General features: G+C 37.6%; 2 protein-coding genes across 3 annotated transcripts in view; one reads left to right on the plus strand and one right to left on the minus strand.

The window, feature by feature from the left end:
* Positions 1-36: 36 nt before the first annotated feature.
* Positions 37-18830, plus strand: tmprss9 (transmembrane serine protease 9). Of its 2 annotated transcripts, none has more exons than XM_027158506.2 (16): positions 37-1934; positions 3667-3835; positions 4604-4731; positions 5163-5230; positions 5324-5511; positions 6109-6150; positions 6819-6932; positions 7645-7810; positions 8561-8835; positions 9641-9786; positions 10392-10641; positions 11200-11316; positions 11464-11632; positions 12590-12858; positions 18309-18445; positions 18555-18830. In XM_027158506.2, exons 2-16 carry the CDS (start codon positions 3703-3705, stop codon positions 18714-18716), a joined length of 2364 nt encoding a protein of 787 aa, XP_027014307.1. In that variant the 5' UTR covers positions 37-1934; positions 3667-3702; the 3' UTR covers positions 18717-18830. The 2 variants fall into 2 exon arrangements, with proteins under 2 accessions (XP_027014307.1, XP_027014325.1); XM_027158524.2 differs by having other exon boundaries at positions 11239-11316.
* A 624-nt stretch (positions 18831-19454) lies between these two features.
* The window catches only part of timm13 (translocase of inner mitochondrial membrane 13 homolog (yeast)), a 2541-nt gene continuing 3 nt past the window's right edge, over positions 19455-21992 (minus strand). Inside the window, exons 1-3 of the mRNA XM_027158830.2 lie at positions 21735-21992; positions 20978-21046; positions 19455-20247 (exon numbers count right to left, since the gene is read on the minus strand). The exon at positions 21735-21992 is cut by the window's right edge and continues 3 nt beyond it. Coding sequence (XP_027014631.2) covers positions 20149-20247; positions 20978-21046; positions 21735-21851 — 285 coding nt within the window. The 5' untranslated portion in view covers positions 21852-21992 and the 3' untranslated portion in view covers positions 19455-20148. The remainder of the gene's footprint in view (positions 20248-20977; positions 21047-21734) is intronic.

Here is a 21992-nt window from a genome sequence, read left to right on the forward strand (position 1 = left end):
CCACAATCTCCAACATGAAATATGTGTGATTTTCCATAAGGGGTAGACAGGATGTGACGAATAAAGAGGAAATGTGTGGCAGATATTTGGAGAATAAAATCCTACTGCTTTTATGATGGTCAGGATGGCAGCACTTGAGTGGATAAGTAATGTGGATGCAGCCTGATAATTAGATGCGTTAAGACAGTGTTAAGCTCTTAAAAGCTTTAAAACAAATAGAGGCATTAAAAGAACTGAGGTATTAATAAAGTAAGCTTTTTAATCATGTGTTTAAATCCACTCCACCTTTGTGTGTTTATGTGCTTATTTATCGTTTCATAAAATTCCTTATAAATGTCCTCACAATCACTTGGTCCTCATTACGGATGTAACAGAATGTCAGTATATTATATTGGAATAATGTTAAAATAAGTCTGTTTGTTTAATGGACTCTTTCTTTCAATTCAGTCAATGTATTTGTATAGCACTTTTAACAATGGAAATTGTCTTAAAATAGCTTTATACAAATATAGAAACAGAAATGATAAAGTTTAAAATTAAATTAATATTTGCTCATAACATCTATCCCTAACGATCAGCCTGAGGCGATGGTGACAAGGGTAGAACCTCCTGAGATGGTATGAGGAAGAAACCTTGAGAGAAACCAGACTCGGAAGAAAGCTCATCCTCATTTAGATGACACTGGATAGTCAATCATGTAAATGAAAAAAACAGTTGTAAAAAAACAGCAAGTTGTAAACCATGCCCATTTTAATGGGATTAATACTGAGACTTATTTTACTCAATGTTTCAAGTCTATTTTTCCTGGTTCTGATCTAAGTGCATTCCATCACCACATATTTTAAATTTATTTACAAGATTTACATGATTTGTTTCTGCATTGCTGGTGATCAGAAAAAAAAACATTTAAAGACAGTTTAAGGAATTTTGTTCATCTTTGGATTTATTACATACCACTGAAATCAGTGGAATTACATTACAAATCTGAATTTAGAAAAGTTTTCAAAACTTGTTTTTTAAAACCCAAACACTGAATATGAAAAGTCAGGAAGTCAAAAAGGGAATTCTCTTTGCTGTAAAATGTGAACTGCCATCTTGCTGTAACACGAGGTGTTTTTGCCAGAAAATCCCCACACACTGGCAGTTACAAAAGCTCCTGACTTGTAATTCCAAGCTGAACAGATTGTTCTGCTTTTTCTTCCATGTGGATTTTCCAACTTCTGAGGACAATGATATACAGTGTAAATCTGAGTATAGATTTGTGAAGCAATAATTAGATGCTGATAGATAGTTTAGCTGGACTTGAGCTCAGCTTACTCAAAACGGTTAAAAATGAAAACAAAAACGATTACCTCAACTTGAAGATAACCTTTGTCTCATTTCCCAAGTGATTAATACAATGGATTAGCTTAAGTTTCATTTTTGTCGTTAGAAAAGGAGTTAAAGAGAAGAAACAAGTTCACATCAATGTCCTGTTTTACAGTGTAGAGTTTAACAGTTTTTGCCTGAGACTGTATAGGATTTGTCAGTTTTCGTTGAGTTTCCACTCACCTCCCAAAAACTCTCTCTTGGCCCCACAAAATGAATGGAAATAGTTATTTGAAAAAGAAAACAAGCTGAAATAATTCTTTTGGTGACAGTAATTAAGGGTCAGGGGAAGCATTATTGAGCTGCAGCTATCATGATGTTAATAGAAGGTCCTCACAAAGATACTGGGTGTGTCTAGTTTAGTGGTTTAGTTGAGCTTTGGCTGAGCTGAACAGGTGGCTGTAAAAGCTTGGGCTGTAGGGAGGAGGATGCCAGATATCTGATAGTTTTGATTGTCCCACTCAGTTACACACCCAAAAGAGGGACTGAACTTAAAGAAGTGGTTTTAGAGTTTCACCACTTCGTTAACAAGAGGTGTCGACTTCACTGTCGAGCAGGAACCAATGGTGAGTAGTGACAATTTCTCCCAAATTTCTCTCAAAGCTCTCAAATTAAAAAAAAAAGAAAGAAAAACAAATTTCACCTTCATGAGTCTATTTGAAGTATTTACAAATCTTCACTTGTAACTTTAACCTAAACCTAACCTAAACTTCAAGTGTTTCCTTTTAGACCTTTGTAAACATATTTTGTCATGTTCAATCTATTGAAATTGAATCTATTGCTGTTTATCTTTTCGAAACATTTCTCTGCTCATGCCATCGTTTTTTTCACACTGTAGAATATTAAAGCGAATATGCAATTCATTTATCTGGTATTCGTCTAGTCAATATCATTACGTGACAAGTAGAAATATCTTTTCACTTGCTCAGATGGCATTGTTACAGTGTACTCATTTCTTCAAAATGCTTTATCCTGCTCATTTGATGACACAGATATCTCGTATCGCCTTAGGACAAGGGACACTGTTTCATGTCTCACTGTAGTTAAGAAATAGTATGCTTTAAGAGGAATACCTGAATAATAAGCTATTTTTAATAAGCTGTTTTTAATGCCTCGAGTCAATACATTTCAATTATGTGTGGTGAGATAACCTTTAACATCTAACAATGAAGACAAAAAATACACAATATTTTTTCACACTTACTGTGAAGCTCATAGTTATAATGAGTAACAAACACATTCATATCAAGTTATAGTGCAGTCATAAGTCATGCATTTATCTTTACTCTGCATTACTGGATGTAAACATGATATCATGAAATCAAATAATATATAATACATTAAAGGGAGTTATGAATGTATTCATAGGTCATTATACATATGGCATTTATAGAAAAACTTGCCCAAAATTCCAGTTTATTCCAAAAATGTGAATCTAAAATAAAATATTTACAGTCCTGTGTTAGATTATGTAAGACATGATCCCCCAGATCCTTCAGACTTGTATGTTTCTCTGCTTCATCAAATGTTAGTGAAAGGAGATGTGTTAGCTGAACAAGACTGAAAGTGCAACTGTAGCTTAAAGTTAGAAATGATGCAGATGAAACATCAAAAATGTTCATCACTAATAATTATTTTTAATTTTCATTTCATGATATTTTTATTTTGAAGAACTTTTTATATAAAATGTTGGGTTATGTAATTATGGAAAAGATTTTGGAAAATAAGAGGCTGATTAATTATTAATTATTATTTTTTATATATAACAGGCCTAATACTTTATTGTTTCTACAGTAACAGCTCATTCACAGGGACTTGTACAGCAGTTGCTCCACATAAATGAGCACAAACCTAAAAAAAAATCTGTTTCAACATTGATATAGTGAAGTTTTCTGTGATGCGAAATATGTGTGTTTAACATTTTTGGAACAGATCTCCAGCTGAATCTTGATATTTTCACCAGAGAGAAGTTTACACTTTGTGGTTTCTCTGTAATATGGCAAGCTGCACATATTTTTGTCTCCTGAACTTCATAAGAGATTAAAAAAGGAGGCTGGTGAGAGAATGACAGATGTTTCACTCTTAAATAACTAAAAAATTAACAATAATTTCAGCTTCATCAAGCCTTGTTGTTGTGTTTCATTCTTTACTAAGCAAGGTCTTCCCTAACTGACTAAAGAACAGAGAAATGGAGCTGAAAGAGTGTCAGTAATTTATAGGGTGTGTGAGCAGGCAGCATAACAATGGAGTAAAGATTAGAATGAAACTGTAGCCCCCTGAAACTTATTTGTGTTGCAGGTCTCAGTCTTGAGATTTCTATAGAGTAAAAAAGAAATGAAGCAGCAACAGAGTAAGTGGCCTGAGGCTGATCCTCCACCCGCTCCATCGTCCTCTGTGTGCAGATACATTACACTCTGCACCATCTTGGCAATCCTCATCACCTGCGCTTTAGCGGGCATTGTGATAGGTGAGTGATGCCATGCATAAAAGATTACTATGGACCAGTTGGTAGATGATCCGGAAATAATTTCACTGTTTTTTTTAGGTATCTCCAATGAACAGTTTAGCTCACAATGAAATGTACAGAATGTACATTAACTTAAATATGAAAATTCCATATTGAAAAATTCCATATTGAAATCAGAACCTCAACATTATCTAAATTACATTTACTGCTCAACCTTAAGTCTAGCTATCCTAACATATTGCACTGCATTTGGTAACTTTTTATACCTCCTTATTGACTCAAAAATAAAGAAAGTCCTAGTCACAAATCCAGCAATTTTTTTGAGCAGATGCTAGCTATTGTCATGCACAATGGCATGGTGCTCCATCTCACATTACAGATGTGTTTTATATACAGTGATAGAACAACTGAGATGTGTAAGTTGATTTTCCATCAACCATTTACAAGCAATGACTGATCACAAATCTCACAACGATTCAGTAAATATGTAAATTAGCCTTATGCTATTGTTTATATTTCTTTGACCTCCTTTTCTTCATTTTTTTTTCACATAACTGTGGGAAGATTTATACACACAGTTAGTGCACAGTGCTACATTCATTGTTATAATCTTCTATTAATCATTAGATCATTAGCACTATTACCCTTTTAGCCCCAATGCAAAATATTTGGTTTTAACAAGGAGAACACATTTCATTTTTGGCTGGTTTATTCCTTTAAGTTATGAGTAATGTAGATGTAGATTCATTTTCTGTTTATCCCATTAAGCGTATACAGTGCAGGAAGAGCATTACTTCATGGACACTGTGGAGTTAAGAGGCCTGCAGTACAAAGCTGACCTCAAGGATAAAACCTCTGCATTTTTTTTAATCCTGACAGCCACTTTGGAAACAAAGGTAGGAGCAGGACAAAGGCTGAGAATGTAAAGGATCTTATTTAATCTTGTTATTTTTAACGGCTTATAGCAGAATGTCTGGTCATCTTGACTTAATCTTAAAGTTGTTCTGCAAAATCTCTGGGAGTGTTTTATTCATTTTATGCCACAGCAAAATACAGACACTAAGCACTTTTTAATTTATTAAAGATTGAAAGATAATACTTTTTATCTGTTTACATCTATATTGCATTTAATGTTGAGGAACATCAGTGAAACAAACAAGTTCACAATATAACCAGTCTCTCTTTTCTTTCTGTTGAATATACAGTAATGAGACAATGTAAAATGCAGCTTGTCACAATACTGAGAAACCTCAAAGCGTAACCTAGTTTTATTATTCAATATGCATGTTCAAATTTCTACCTGAATCCTTTACCCCTTTTCCTACAGATACGTAATATTTTCCTTGCATCATCAATTGCACCCCGTTTTGTCTCATGCCATATTATTGCATACGGGTAAGTGTGATACATAAATATATCCTGAAATTACTATAACTGACGTATGGAAAGCGTCTTTTATTTCAGCCTGCACGCTGCTGTGTGTTTCAGGAACATCAGTAATAATGTGATGGCGACACTTCGTTTGGTCTTCAGAGTGACCAAATTTCAAATACAATTTACAAAGTACACAGACCGCTTCCTCCAGGAGCAGATTCAGTACGGCTTTAGGGATTTAGTCAGTCCAAAGCCACTAACCATTCCTGAGTTTGGGGAAATTCAGAGCATCATCTTTCTGGGTAAAAGCAACATCTGGGGCAATTCATTTTATACATTTATTTCTGAAGTGTTTCGGTTCTCTCATACTGTACCACTACAATTTGCAAATGTCCATTAGGGCTATTTATTAAAAAGAAACTACATTTTATGCATTCATAGTTACATTTCTTGTAAACAAGATAGCTCTTTTTTACACTTATGTTATAGCAGCTATACACAGCTCTGTTTCCTCACCAGCCTCTCTTTAATTCTCTTTTAAAAGAAAACGCCTAGGTTAGAAAATTAAGTTACGGCTTAACTTCTGACAATTATAAAACACAGAGAATGGAGATTTTTATGTGGAGCATTCACCAAACAAACCATTAAGATGAGAACATTAATATTATCCTGAATCTTGTCATAGTGAAATCTATTACACTATTACTATTACTGCTATTACAAAAAATCTAATCAATTAATCAACATTTTCCTAGCAGATTTGAGAATTGAACAGTGGTATAAATAAGGACTCAGCCACCTCTTTTACTGGAGACTCATACTGTATGCATACAGAAGATGAGACCATATATACGGTCTTTATTTCTTTTATTTTATTATATTGTGTTTTTTATTCTCAGGTACTAGCGAAAAGTCATTCCATGTAATCAACTCTAATACAAGTAAGAATGGATTTCATTATACTCTTCCTCAGCATTCTATTAAAGGTGCAGTTTGTACATTTTTTATGTGTTAAACTTTAGGGTCATTAACTGCATGTAAGAACTATCTGGAACTTTATATATTGTTTCACATGAGGAACACAAATCGAAGTCTTTCCCTTTTTCTTACACCTTTTAGCCAAATTACTTTCCTTCTAATTTGCATTACATTAAACTCTGCTCAAAGTATTCATATATCAGCTGCTCCACTTCCTTCACATTCCTTAATGTCTTGTCACCTCATAACTGTAATACAATAACTCGTAAAAAAAATAATAATAAATAAATAAATAAATAATGGTTCTTATTTGCTTGATTTTTAAGGTCATACCTTAATACCAATTATTTGCTCTCTGGATAATTTCTTCTTATTAGCTCCACCCCAGCTATAACTGAGCGACCCTAAAAGCTAATCTTACATCATTCATACTTTAAACAGAGAAGGTGGAGCTTGTTTTTAAAGTCTAGTCAGTGTTTAAACTGGAATTCATCTCGCATACAGCAGAGGGTGCTAAGAATTGCAAACTTCTCCTTTAAGGTTAATCACGAAGGTGTCACTGTAAAGTCGTAATGTTATACCATGTTTTATAAGACTGATATGTACAGCATGCCTATTTTCTTAATACTAGGTAGATGTCCTGATGGACAGTTCACCTGTGCCAGCGGGGAGTGTGTGACTAAACCTAATCCTGAGTGTGACTCTGTGTCAGATTGTGCTGATGGATCAGATGAGGCATACTGCTGTGAGTGTTTTCTGCTTATATAACACTGACATATCCCGTTATCAGGTCAGGTTAGGTCAGGTCATCAATTACTGCTTCATGTGAAGTGCATTTCCACATCAGTACAAAGAAAAATAAAAAAAGGCTTCTGTTAGTGACAGAAAATCCTATTAGATTAATTATAATTCAACAATTAGGATTTTTACAGTCAACAATTGTCACAGTGAACAAATGTCTTCATACCAAATGTACAGAATGAAGGTTGTCAGGAGCTTTGATTTATTGCAACAGACTTTTACTATGCCCCATTTCAGAGACGTTTAAGTTTTACTGATGTTTAACTCAGATTTGTGTGTTATGAACTCAATATCATAGTATTGTTATAGTTTGTATAGCATAATAGTTATTTCTTATAAATTGTAGACCCATCATTTGCCTTCATATCATCTGAACGGTTTCACGATCCGCTCAGGTGTAAAATGTACAAATTACTGTAGGTCTAAGGACAGAGAGGATGATAGCAAAAATTACTGTATATTTATTTAGATTTTGCATGATTTTTGTGTTATCTTGTTGCAGAATTTACTAACATTTCATTTTTACAAATATAAATAAATCCAGGTTATTCAAAAACGTTATCAAAGAAAAATGTTTTTATTCGTGACTGTATCTGAAATATTTAATCAGTCCTAAATATTATTTTTTCCAAATCCATGTCATCTATTATGAATAGCATGTGGCAGGAAGTTGGTGGTGGACAGTCGCATTGTTGGGGGTGAAAATGCCCATCTTGGTGATTTGCCCTGGCAGGTGAGTCTGAGACTCTACAGCCGTCACACATGCGGTGGCTCCATCATCAACCGCCGCTGGCTTGTCAGTGCTGCACACTGCTTTGAGAGGTGAGTATTTAACTTATCAAAAGCTAAACTTCTTAACAGGTAAATTATTTGTTCCATCAACTAAAGAAACCCTTAAGCATTTAAACCCTTAACCAATTAACTATTCAACCACTAAACTACTAAATGACTGAAACACTAAACCACTAAACTACTCAAACAACACTGAACATATCAACTACTCTACAATACCCTACACTCAAAGGCTAAACCAGTGAAGAACTAAACTATAAACCACTCAACTACTAAACCCTTCAACCATGCAGCCTTATTAAACCACCAAACTACTAACCCACCTCAACCAATAAACCATAAACCCACTAAACCACTTGTCCACTAAGACAATGTGCCATTAAATGTCTTACCCCTCAACCTAAATCAGCGAACTACTAAACCACACTTTTCCCTCAACAATTAAATCTGTCAACAAGTGAACTGTTAAACTATTGAAACATTAACTACTATGACACTAAACTTTAACTCCTTAAGCACTAAAGCACTGAGCCTCTCAATTACAAAAGCCTGGAATGAGATGAATATACATACATTATTTATTGTAACTATGTAAACACAACAAACCACATTTAATCAGTAAAATCTAATAGACTTGTTCTAGGTTTGTTGTAGGCGTTTGATGTTTTGATAATCCAGTTAATCAACCTGAAACTCTTAACCACTACACTACACATTTCTTTTTCTTTTTTTTGTATTCTAATAAAGAAATATTAAATGAGTCTCTCCTATTCTATGCAGCAGTAAAAACCCAAAGGACTGGACAGCGCTGGTCGGTGCGAGTTTACTGAGTGGTGTAGAGAAAGGAGCAGTCACAGTGAACATCAAGTCTCTGATCGTCTCTCCATATTATAACCCTGTAAACTCAGACAGCGATGTGACTGTGCTGGAGCTGGAGAAGCCACTGACTTTTACTCCATACATCCAGCCAGTCTGCATCCCATCTTCATCTCACATCTTCAGTCCTGGACAAGACTGCATCATCTCTGGCTGGGGAGCCACAAAACAGGACAGCAGTGAGTGGAGCTGAGGGGTAATATATAATCCTGGATGCAACCATGTGCAAAATGTATCATATATATCATATATAAATTAATTTAATTATTATTTCCGATTATTCTACAGGCTGTCTTTTGGTATAAATCTTATGGTATAAACCTGCAAACAGTGGGCTTCCTTCTAAAGACCCCAAACATAACGAAAGAATACTCTGCCAAATTTAATGATCAATATGTAGCCTTTCTTTAAATTCAGTGTACTGCATAGGAACATAACTGATATAGCTAGCAAACTAATTAGTTTAGCTGACATCAATTTTGCCTTACAGATAACTAGGTAAAGACCTACCCACGTTAGCTGTTCAGTAGCAAATAATTTAATGTTAGGCTAACTATGAGCATACACAGCCCAGAGTTTGCTAGAAAGATCTGTAATCTTTAACTAACAATACATTAATTATGCCATTTGTGTCATCAATTTTACAAGCTAGCTTGTGTTACCTAAACAATTGTGGTGAAGCCACAGATTCAGGTTAGCTGCTGGCTAATTCAATTTAACCAAAGCTCCACCTTTAGCTGGCACTAATCCGTAAACTTTAACTCTGCAGCATTTTGGACATTTCTAGTGATGAATAAAATTTCTTCTCAGCTTAAACATAACTCAAACTCTTCTCTCAGCTCAACTAGGTAGCTCTTTAATCATATTACTTGTGATGTAAAATTGATGTTAGCTAATAGATAACATTGCACTGAAATTTGTTTTTAAGTTCTGTCATAGTCATCTGTATTTTTAACCTTCATTGTGGCTCTGTGTGTTTGTGAGCTGGCAAGGCGCCTCCTACACTCCAAAAAGCCTCGGTGAAGATCATTGATTCGAAAGTGTGTAACAGTTCAACTGCATACAAAGGAGCCATCACCAATAACATGATGTGCGCAGGCTTTCTGCAGGGAAAAGTCGACTCCTGCCAGGTTTCTGTTCATTAATGTCCATATTTAGCTCTGTCAGGAATAGAAAATTTGTAAAGCTCCATATTTTTGGATTAAAAATGTCTAGGTAAGCAGCTTCATTGACTGTAATTAGTGATCAGGTTATGGCTAGCATGTTTGACTATAGTGGCATAATCTCTGAAAAGATGAGACACGTCAGTTTGGTGTATAAACACATACCGCTGCCTGATGCTCTTTCTCGTATCATCATTTTTTTGTCTGTGAAATCTGTGCACTTTCTGCAGTATCTCTAACCTTACAGCTATTCAGCTAAATAATTAACAGAAATGTATGTGATTGGTTTTAATAGAGGATGTGCTACAAAACTTATGTTGGTTCATGTAAAAATGTATGTATCTCTCCCCTATGTTTAGCAGCTACTTTGGAACATTATTATTATTTATTTGTTTATTAATTTTTTTTGCAAGTTCTTGATTTGGTCCACTTGTTAATGACCTCTGCTATTGACTATTTAAATTTATTTGTTCATTTTTCTAAATTTAACAATTTAACACTACAAGTTTTCTGCCCTTCTGAAGTCATGTTAGCACTGTTTTGTTTGAAACAGCATCAAATTGTCCCCATAGGGAGATTCAGGAGGTCCTCTGGTGTGTGAAAGCAGCCCTGATCACTTCTTTCTGGCCGGTATAGTGAGCTGGGGAATGGGCTGTGCACAAATCAATAAGCCTGGAGTGTACTCCCAGGTCACTGTGCTCCGTAACTGGATCATGAGCCATGCCGAGCCCAGTGGCACTCAGGACACACCCACGGATTACAGCTCAACAAATACTGTAATCGTTCGCGCTAAGGCCGCCACATCAACTCCAGTGGTGACTGGTAGGAAAACAAATACTCTTAGACGTGATATTAAACTAGTTACATCATTATACTATACTATATATAGCATTGACAACACAACACAGCGCTGTTAAATTCTGTATTCTGATTGGTCAGAAAGTGTCGATTCTTTTTTTTGCATTGTTATATGAAACATTATCTATAGTTTCTACAGTCGCACCTTATAGTATCAAGGGACTTGTGTATTATCATTGGTATCGAGTGAAGTCTTTTGGAGACATTTATTTAAGTGTGAAAAGACAATTAGTTAACATGAATTGAAGGAGTCTCCAGTGTCAGCGCTTTTTAACATTCAGAGGTAACTGTAGTTTGGTGTGGCAGTGGCGATGGTTGTGAGGTTGTACAACTGGCTCCATCCTGGGTTACTGTCTGTGCAGACAATGTTCTCAATTTTCCTTCCACCACTAAAAACATGCCAATTGGTGTATTGACTAAGATAACCTAGATAACCTTAATCCTTTGTGTGTGTATGGAATTATGGTTATCTGAAACAGATAAACTGAAAGTGAATAAGTAAATTTAAATAAATATTTTTAGGAGCTGTAAACTGTAGCGGAAACTTTAACTGTGGCGCAGGAGTGTGTATCAGCAAAATAAACCCTGAGTGTGACCGGGTTGCTGACTGCTCTAATGAAGCTGACGAGAAAAACTGCGGTAAGTTTTAGAATATAGATTAGAAAAGCACTTCTTTTTATTTAATTTATATAAGAAAGTAGTCAACTGTATGTATTTTTCCTATTAAAATCAGTTGTTCAAAACTGGAGAATAAACAATGCATAACCAAGAGATTCCTCTCTCCAGACTGTGGCCAGCGACCTGAATTCAGCCACCAGAGGATTGTAGGAGGTGTGAGCGCTCGTCGAGGGGAGTGGCCGTGGGTGGCAAGTCTGCAGTTCCAGCGTTTACATCGCTGTGGTGCCACGCTTATACACTGTAAATGGCTCATTACAGCTGCTCACTGCTTCAGCAGGTATGCATCAAGCATTTTAAAAAGAAATAAATACTTTATACAACACTCATTTCATATGAATTACATATAATAGATACCAAAAAAAAGCTTAAAGTTTAAGGTTATATTTGTAACAGATGGTCAATTTTTTTTTTTTTTAGAAAATGAATTGCTTTATTTTTCCATTAAAAAGCTGTCATTTCTCATATATGTGTTTTGTATTAATAGGCTCAGCAGAGATAAAAATTATTTCTTGGGTTTTGAAACCATAAGCTTAAAAGACACCACATCGCTGGTGAATTTTGGATTCTAGAGTCTTTGGTTTCAGCACTTTGTAACAGTCTCTCAGAATCTTTTTAACACGAGAAGCTACATTTTTCATCTTATTAATTTTAAGAGTTAGAGAATAAAGAAAGCCTGAAAGGGAACAAAGGTCTATTTGTTTATTTAGTTGTTTATTTGTTTGTTTGTTTGTTTGAGAACTGAAAGCTCCAGGGTCCCTGGACTGATCCTCAACTTAGGTTACTGTTTGTATTTTTTAAATATATATAATTTCATTTGTAATTTTGCATTTTTATGATCATCTCCAACCCCACCATGAAAGAAAAAGGTTCATTAGACCCAGGTTGGAAATCCCAGGGTCAGAATAATTATATATATATAATTAGGAACTGTGGTGTCTTCAGGAATCAGATCTTAGTCCAAAGTTTGTTTTGTTTAGATTTGTCTTTAATTTATTAAATTCTAAATTTATATACATTGTCATAATTGTTCATTCCCATTCATTCCATTGTCAGTCATGCTTCAGATACTAAAATACATTATGGTTCATGTGGAGTCTAAATACCAAAACAGCTTGTCGGGTTTAAGTTGATCCATGTGCTTAATTCAGTGTTTCTCAGGGTTACATTGTTGGTTGATTTTTGTTTTCTCTATATTATTCTTGCTGTTTTTTAAACACACTGTATTGTTTACCAGAAAGGAATCAAACCCACATGGCTGGACGGTGAGTTTAGGCTCGGTGCTCAGGTCTGGACTAGGAGCTTTGGTCATCCCAGTGCAGAGGATAATCCAGCATCCTGCCTTCAACAGCAGCAATATGGACTTTGATGTGGCGCTAGTGCAGCTCTCGATTCCTGCCCCGAGCTCCTACACCATCCAGACGCTGTGTTTGCCCTCTCCGACACACAGCTTCTTCAAGGGCACTGAGTGTTACATCACTGGGTGGGGCTCAATGAGGGAGGATGGTGAGAAAGTATTTTCTGCAGTTTTACTGAATATGACTGGACTGTTATCATCAGCTCTGCACCATATTGAAATGGCTTTCAGGTGTCCTCAGTGGCTTAATGAATTTATATTTATGAACACTGTACAGGCAGGGGTGGTGGTACAGGTTTATTGTTGTCAAAGAAATGGTGCTTTACACCTCTCCTCTTCTCTCATTTAACCATCTCTTCTTTTGAATTCCATGCCATTTCAGTTACCTCTCCTATCAACCTTGTTATCATTGTTGTCTACCGCCCTCCTGGTCCCCTAGGAGACTTCCTGGAAGAAATGGACTCACTGCTTAGTGCTTTCCCTTCCGATAACTTCCCCCTGACAGTGCTTGGTGACTTCAACCTCCCCTCTGACAAGCTACATTCTTCTTCCCTCCTGTCTCTTCTTGACTCATTTACCCTCACACTCAACAGCTACATCCCCACATAAAGGAGGAAATGTCCTGGACCTGGTTTTCACCCGTCCTTCTCCAGCTACAGACGTGACTGCTACCCCTCTACACGTCTCTGATCATCACCTGGTATCCTTCACCATCACTCTACCTATCTTACCTAGAACTACCTCTCACCCCCTTGCTCTTACCCGCCGCAACCTTCACTCTGTCTCCCCTTCATCTGTAGCTTCTGGCACTCTTTCTTCCCTTCCTGATACTGAATCTTTTTCCTCACTACCCTTGGACTCAGCCACAGATACCTTCCTCTCATCTCTTTCCTCAACTATGGACTTCCTCTGCCTTATGTTCACTAAACCCAAGAAAACTTCTTGTTCTGCTCCTTGGCTTTCAGATGTGCTGCGCAACAATCGAAGAGAGCTAAGATCATCAGAGAGAAAGTGGAAGAAATCACAACTTGATGCAGATCTTGATTTTTACCGAACACTTCTTGTCAAGTTCTCCTCAGATGTGACTTCTGCCAAGACTTCCTTCTACAAGGAAAAGCTTGAAGCTTCCTCACATGACCCTCGGAAATTCCACAACATCATCTCTTCTCTGCTCAACCCCCCGGCTCCTCCTCCTTCATCCTCCCTGACTGCAGAAGACTTTGCTTCTTTCTAGCAGGAGAAGATTGAGGAAATCTGCCGGACCTTCACTTCAGCCCTGACTGCACTTACTTCTCAAAGTATGGATTCCCCTACACCTTCATTGTCACATTTCTCAACTGTGGCCGCAGAAGAGATTTTACAACTCATCCAGTCCTGCAATCCTACCACCTGCCCATTAGATCCGCTCCCTACCACTATGCTCCAGACCATCTTGCAAGACCTTTTGCCCTTCATTTCCACTATCGTCAATAGATCCATAGCATCTGGTCAGGTACCAACTACTTTCAAGAGAGCAAGGGTTATTCCCATCCTAAAGAAACCTGCTCTGGATCCATCAGACATCAGTAACTACAGACCGGTATCACTTCTCTCATTTCTTTCAAAAATTCTTGAACGCATTGTCTATAAACAACTGTCTGTCTATCTCTCACAGAACAACCTCCAAGATCCCAACCAGTCTGGCTTTAAAGCAGCTCACTCTACAGAGACAGCCCTTTTGGATGTCTCTGAGAAACTACATGCTGCTAGATCAGCCAAACTGTCATCCGTCCTTATCCTCCTTGACTTTCAGCAGCGTTTGATATGGTCAACCACAAGACTCTCTTATCCACCCTCAAAAGTCTTGGGATTTGCGGATCAGCTTGGGAATGGTTTGCTTCCTACCTGGAAGGACGCTCATATCAGGTAACATGGAGGGGACTGACATCTGCTCCACGCAGACTCTCCACTGGCGTCCCACAGGGCTCAGTACTTGGTCCTCTTCTTTTCTCCCTGTATACTCACTCTCTTGGTGAAGTTATTTCATCACATGGGTTCTCTTACCACTGCTATGCTGATGATACACAACTTATCTTCTCTTTCCCACCCTAAGATGCCACAGCTTCTGACCGGATCTCAGCATGTCTGGCAGAAATTTCATCATGGATGACTGCTCATCAGTTAAAGCTTAATCCTAGCAAAACTGAACTGCTGTTCATCCCAGGTGATTCATCCCCAGTTCACGATCTTGCTATATCCTTGCACAAAGATCTGATCTCCCCTTCAGCCACAGCTCACAACCTAGGGGTAACCATGGACAATCAACTGTCTTTTTCCTCTCATGTTGCTAATGTGACTCGCTCATGTCGGTTTCTTCTCTACAACATTAGAAGAATTCGGCCATTTTTGTCCACACAGACTGCTCGGGTAATTGTTCAGTCTCTTGTCATTTCTAGACTGGATTACTGCAATGCACTGCTGGCAGGTCTACCTATGAACGCAATCCGTCCTCTGCAAATGATCCAAAATGCAGCTGCCCGGCTTGTTTTCAACCTGCCAAAGTTCTCGCATACCACCCCGTTGCTGCGATCCCTCCACTGGCTTCCGGTAGCTGCACGCATCTGATTCAAAACACTGATGCTGGCCTACAAAGCCAAGAATGGACCAGATCCCTCTTACCTCAAAGCCCTCATTATTCCTCGCACTGCACCCCGCAACCTCCGATCTACCAGCACTGCTCGACTCTTTCCACCATCTCTCAGGGTAGACTCTTCTCTGTTCTTGCACCAAGGTGGTGGAATGAACTTCCCCTAGAGGTCCGGACAGCTGAGTCACTGGCTATTTTCAAGCGGCGGTTGAAGACCTACTTATTCAGGAAACACTTCAACTAGCACTTCTTTCCTTATCTTTTGCATTTAAAAAAAAAAACAAAACAAAAAAAACCCTTTCATTGTAACTTTGAACAAATGTTTTAAACTCATGGTATCTTAAGTATGTAACCTAGTGAACCAGCATTAATGTATTCAATGTTAGAGATTTAAGCACTTATGTACGTCGCTCTGGATAAGGGCGTCTGCCAAATGCTGTAAATGTAAATGTAAATGTACTACTTTGTAAAACCGATGAAGAATCTAAGATAATACATCATTTGTTTCTAGAACAAAACACGTGTCATGCAACTCATCAAAATATTATTTTAATTAATGTATTAGACAAACTTTTAACAGTTTATAACAAGTTAGCTCCTGTTATCAGGTTCTAATTCATAAGACTAAAAAATTTAGTCAAAAATGCATATTACCCAGAAGCTGCGAAGTCCTGATGCCTTATCTGTGCCTGAGAGTCCTTCTAGAACACCTGAGAGTCCTTCTAGAAATAAACGTCTTCTTAAAGGTTCAAATTTGTCTATTATTGGCTTTAGATTATATGCAGTGACCACCTTAGAAGTCCCTGTGAATGATCTGTTACCACAAAAATGAGGATGTATTAAACTGATTACCTTAATATAAGCCTGTGATTTGTAACTTTACTAAAGCCAGTGCTGCTGTTACAGGGCAATCAGCTTCATAATTCAGCAAATGTAACTCAGAACCAGACTTTTTACTTTACAAAAAATATCATCTAAGTCATTTTAGTAGACTTGTATTATAATCAGGAAGATTAACCCCTCTCATCTTAGGTTCTTCATCTATTCTACTGAGGTAACTGTATCCAGTTACCTTAACTCACAACAACTTCTTCTACTGTTGGCTTTTCCCGTTAGGGGTCACCACAGCGAATCTTCTGCATCCTCTACTCTCACACCAATTAACTTCATGCCCTCTTTTAACACATCCATATCCACTTTGGCCTTCCTCTTGACCTCTTACCTGGCCAACATCCTTCTACCAATATTACCACCTCCCTCCTCTGTATATGTTCAAACCATCTCAATCTAGCCTCTCTGACCTTGTGCCCAAAGCAGCCAACCTGAGCTGACCCACTGATGTTCTCGTTCCTAATCCTGTCCATCCTCATCATTCCTTAACCTCAACATCCTCATCTCTGCTAGCTCCATCTCTGCCTCATGTCTTTTCCTCACTGCGTAGCTGGTTTCACTACTGTCTTGTACACCTTTCCTTTTATATTGGCTGACACTCTTCTGTCACACAACACTCCTGACACTTTTCTGCACCCAGGCCAATCCGCCTGTACCGTCTTGACCTCTGCCCCCTGTAACATCACTGTTCCACTTCCCTCCCTCTCGTTCATACACACGTATGCTGTCTAACTACGACCGACTTTCATTCCTCCTCTTTTCAGAGCAGACCTCCACCTTTCCAGGTGTTCCTCCACCTGCTCTGTATTCACACTACAGATCACTGCTCTTATACATATCCTGAACTACTCTGACGTACTTCTCTGTGACTCCTGACATCATCATACAGTACCATAGCTCCTCTCTCGGCACCCTGTCATACCTTTTCTCTAACACAGTGTAGCTCCTTCTGACCATCTCTGTACTTCTCAATTAACATTCTCAAACCAAAAATTGCATCAGTAGTGCTCTTTCTGGGCATGAAGCCATACTGCTGCTCACAAATATCCACATATTCTTTTGTAGCCTAGCTTCCACTAATCTTTCCCATAGCATTTTATCACCATGTTTCCTTATCTTCTTTTGATGACACACCTAGCACCCTCCTACCTGTCTCTCTGATCACTTGATCTGGTCATCTTCCACATTTTTCACATCATCATCCTGCCTGGCTACACTCTCTCCTACCACCACTTTGTAGTCACTAATCTCTCTCAGATCGCCTTTCCTACATAGAATCTGCGTACTCCTACGTCCACTCTTATATGTAACTCTATGTTCCTCTCACTTCTGGAGATAAGCGTTAACTACAGCCATTTCCATCCGCTTAGCAAAGTCCACCACCGTCTGTCCTTCTAGGTTCCTTTCCTTAACACCAAACCTGCCCATCACCTCCTCATCACTTCTGTTCCCCTCACCAACATGTCCGTTAAAGTCTGCTCAAATCACTACTCTCTCCCATCTGGGAATACTCTCTATCACCTCATCTAACTCACTCTAGAATCTCTCTTTCTCTTCTAACTACTTGCCTTATATGTTTATTCGACTTCTAACTAAAATACCTGCAGAGAATTTTCAAGTCTTATATAAAATATATAAAATATTATCAAGCTGATTTAATATTAATTGCTAGCTCATTAATTTAGGAAGGTGCTTCTGTACAGTGGTAAGTGAAGCATGTTTTATTGTCTTAATTGTGTTATCCCTAGTTCTCAGTTATGGATAGAGACTGATTGTCAAGAACAATATACTGTTTCAATTTTCAGCTTTTATTCACCTAGCATCGCTATTAGACATTTTTCTTGCCGAGCTAGTGTTTGCTGCTAGCAGAGTTTTATGTTCAAGGTCTTTTGATATATTCAGAGTTGTTTGCAGTTTGCTTTCTGTGATATGCATCATTAATTGTGACATACATCCAGTTCGGTATCATCTGTTCAGTAATGCAACAATTTAACGTCAAATACAAGAGAATCAGTTTTGGATGTAGGTGCACCTTCAACAAACCTACTGGTTGCTTCATTATGTGACTTTTTTTTTACACAGGAAAGCTAACTAATCAGTTACAGAAAGCTCAGGTTGGTATAATAGACCAATCAGAGTGTCAGCAGTCTTACGGCAGGAAACTGACTGCCAACATGATGTGTGCTGGATCCATGGAAGGTGGCATTGATACATGTCTGGTGAGACTCATTCTCAACTTATGAGACTCAACGTTTGGATTTTGATGTAATTGCATATTATATACTTATAAACACATGGATGACTGCAGGTCTGCTCTTTTCTCTGCAGGGAGATTCTGGAGGCCCATTAGCATGCCGTGAATCCCGGGGCCGGTGGTTCATAGCCGGTGTGACCAGTTGGGGTCGAGGCTGCGCTCGTAACAGATTCCCCGGTGTTTACACACGCGTCACTTCCATCAGGGAATGGATATCAACATACCTCCCATTTTAAAAATGCTTGTCATCATATGAACTATTATTTGTGCATACTTACTTGAAAAGTTGCATATTTATTTTGTGTATTTATTATTTCTTATTCCAAAATGAAAACTTTCAATTGACCTCATATGGCGAGTTGAATTTTAACTTGGTACTTTAATTTGGTGCTTTCTGTAGCTCTCATCTTAACGTCACCAATAATCAATGGGATCACAACTGGAATTCTGTTCAGCCCAAATCCTGCTTACCTCTGCCAGGACAAAACTTTCTTCTATACAATGACCCTAAAATACAATGTAATCAGGACACAAAATCAGTTTTGTGACATCCCTGTTGAAAACCTGTGATCTAAAAAATAAAAGTATACATCAACTCCAAATGTTTTACTTTTTTTTAAACAATAATTTTGCGATCAGCTGTACCACTAAATTTGGTCTACTTTAAAAATAAATGTACTGTAGGAATCAGTCATGAACAGGGAATTTTATGTTCTAATGTTTCTATTACAAATTGCTGTAACTTTTGCAGCAGAACTGCTACTGTAAAAATGAATAAAAAAATTGCTATTCAGGAATTGTTGCATATGAAAACCATATGAAAGACAAAAGGGCTAATAATGTTAAACAAATATGACTTCAATAATCACATGTATAAACCACTGAAAGGTTGAAGGACTAATAATTTACCAAAGGATGTCTGTCATTTGAAAGGTTAAATGAGGCAAAACAAAACTGTTCCCAGAAATCTGACATGCTTTGTACACAATGTAAGCTGCTTTTATTGCAGGATCCATGGTGAAGTGATCAGTGTTTAAACAAACCCACTTTTGTAGTAAGGAGATTGTGTGACAAACCAGAATCTGCCTGACAATTGCATTTTGTTTCAGTGCAGGTAAGAAAGTAGGGCTGCGTGGTGCTTCCTCGCAAAGAGGCTACAGTTATGAAAAGAGATACGGTCCTGAATTGTCCACGGTGAAAGGAAGTAGGTTTGTGGAGCGGAGGACGGGAAGACGAGACGACTCGGCGATCCCGGCGGGAGGTTGCAACGTCCACACGAGGACAAGTCCAACTAAAGAAGCGCCACTGTGCACACAAGCTTGATCTGACTAACAATCTGCTCAGTCAGGACTGATCAAAACCTGGTGTTATCTAAACTTGCTCGCACACTTACTACAGGATTTTAAACACTGATCAAACTCATTTCATTCTATTTCTAAACCTACAACATGTTAAGGTTTGAAGCTTATAACAGTGATGATATACAATTAAGCAAAATATCCACCAATCATTGATAGAATGAAGAAAAATGTCCTGAAGATTATTCTGAGTGTAAAACTTGACCTCCTGGATCATCAGATGGCTTTTAGCTCATTGTGTTTTAAGGCCAAAGCCTCTTTATCCAGGGATCCAAGTCACAGTTAGGCAGAACAAGCTGGAACTCATGCATCACATTCGCGCTCTTTCCTTCTGAAGTCTCGAGTTGTAGGTACGAGAAACCGTGTTCCAGGCATCCATATACCGGTCCATGCACATGGCAATGCATTTCTGCAATAAACAAATAAATGAATAATTGAAGTCATTATTAGCATGCATACATACAGACTAAAATTAATATCACTACATACAAACAAGTCTGTCTTAGCAAATGTAAGTCAGTATGATTAGTATGTACACCTTATGTGTTAGTTTGTGTCTAGGTACAACCATGGATTATTTTAATTCCATACTAACACACACACACACACACACACACACACACACACACACACACACACACACAGTGTGAAGGAAGAATCACATGAATGTGTTGGGCAAAACATGCTTTGTTCTGTTCCCCTCACCAACATGCCCGTTAAAGTCTGCTCAAATCACTACTCTCTCCCATGTATGGTGTACATTCTAACATACGTATGTGTGTTTGTTTGTACAGTGCCCTCCAAAAATAGTGGCAAGGCCAATTATTTTCTTAATGCCATATATGGAACACATTTAGGCCAATAAATGAATATAAATAATTCATATCTGGTTGTATATCCCATGTATGCGACATTAACCGTTGCATTCATCTTATGCTTTTCTATTCATATACTTCTACCTTACACGTTACATCAATAAAGATCAGCATGTCTGCTCCAGTTCCAAGATGAAGATGTTCAAATTATTTTGGACCATGTAATAAGTTGTTAAACATATGTATCCACATTCATTCATTCATGTGTAAAAGTGGGAATGTAGATGTTTTACGCTTCATATGTAAAGTTAAACTAAACTGTACCAGTTCTGAATTGTCCAGCGTGTTGCCTGGTTTGCCGATGCACTTCTTAAAGCATTTATCTGTCATTCTCTGAAATATATTTTAAAAAACACAAACACAATCACAGTGATTAATTACACAGTATTTTTTCTGGAAGGAATTATGGGGTAATATTACAAATGTAATTATGTAGCAAATATAACAAGCTTCTATAAAGTACTTTTTTCTTTTACATGTAGTTAAAAGAAACGTGCCTAATACACATTAATAACACTTCAAAATGTGGATGAATCACTTAAAAAGAACTTTCAATTATCTGATAAAAATGATTTTATTAAGATATAATTTGTGTACTAACGGTATGATCCTGACAAATTATTTCAGGATGTTAAACATATAAGTTTATTCATTACTCATGTGCTAAAACGTTTGGAGCAAGATTAACATTTTCTTTATGTAAATATTACCCCATAGAACGTTTAGCTAGCTTATTAGCACAGCTAAGCTAAGCTAAGCTAATATTACCCCATTGGACGTTAGGCTATCATATTAGGCACAGCTAAGCTAAGCTAAGCTAATGTTACCCCATTGGACGTTAGGCTATCATATTAGGCACAGCTAAGCTAAGCTAAGCTAATGTTACCCCATTGGACGTTAGGCTATCATATTAGGCACAGCTAAGCTAAACTAAGCTAATGTTACCCCATTGGACGTTAGGCTATCATATTAGGCACAGCTAAGCTAAGCTAAGCTAAGCTAAGATAGGCGGTATACCGACCTGTAGCAGCTCTTGAGCATTAGCCACCGCTATCTGCACCTTCACTTGTTCCATAATGGCGCCTGTGTCCATCTTCCCAGTTCCTGATCCGGAAAAATCTGATCCAAAACTATCCATCTTTGTTTGTTATTTAAATATATTTTTTGTTCTAATAAATAACGTATAATAAATTAAGCTACTGCTACACTTTGCCCGGAGCTTTACGGACTTCACACATGTGAACGTTTTCTCAATGACTTTGAGACGCACCGGAATTAC

This window comes from Tachysurus fulvidraco, chromosome 2 (assembly GCF_022655615.1).
Source record: "Tachysurus fulvidraco isolate hzauxx_2018 chromosome 2, HZAU_PFXX_2.0, whole genome shotgun sequence".
Taxonomy (NCBI): domain Eukaryota; kingdom Metazoa; phylum Chordata; class Actinopteri; order Siluriformes; family Bagridae; genus Tachysurus; species Tachysurus fulvidraco.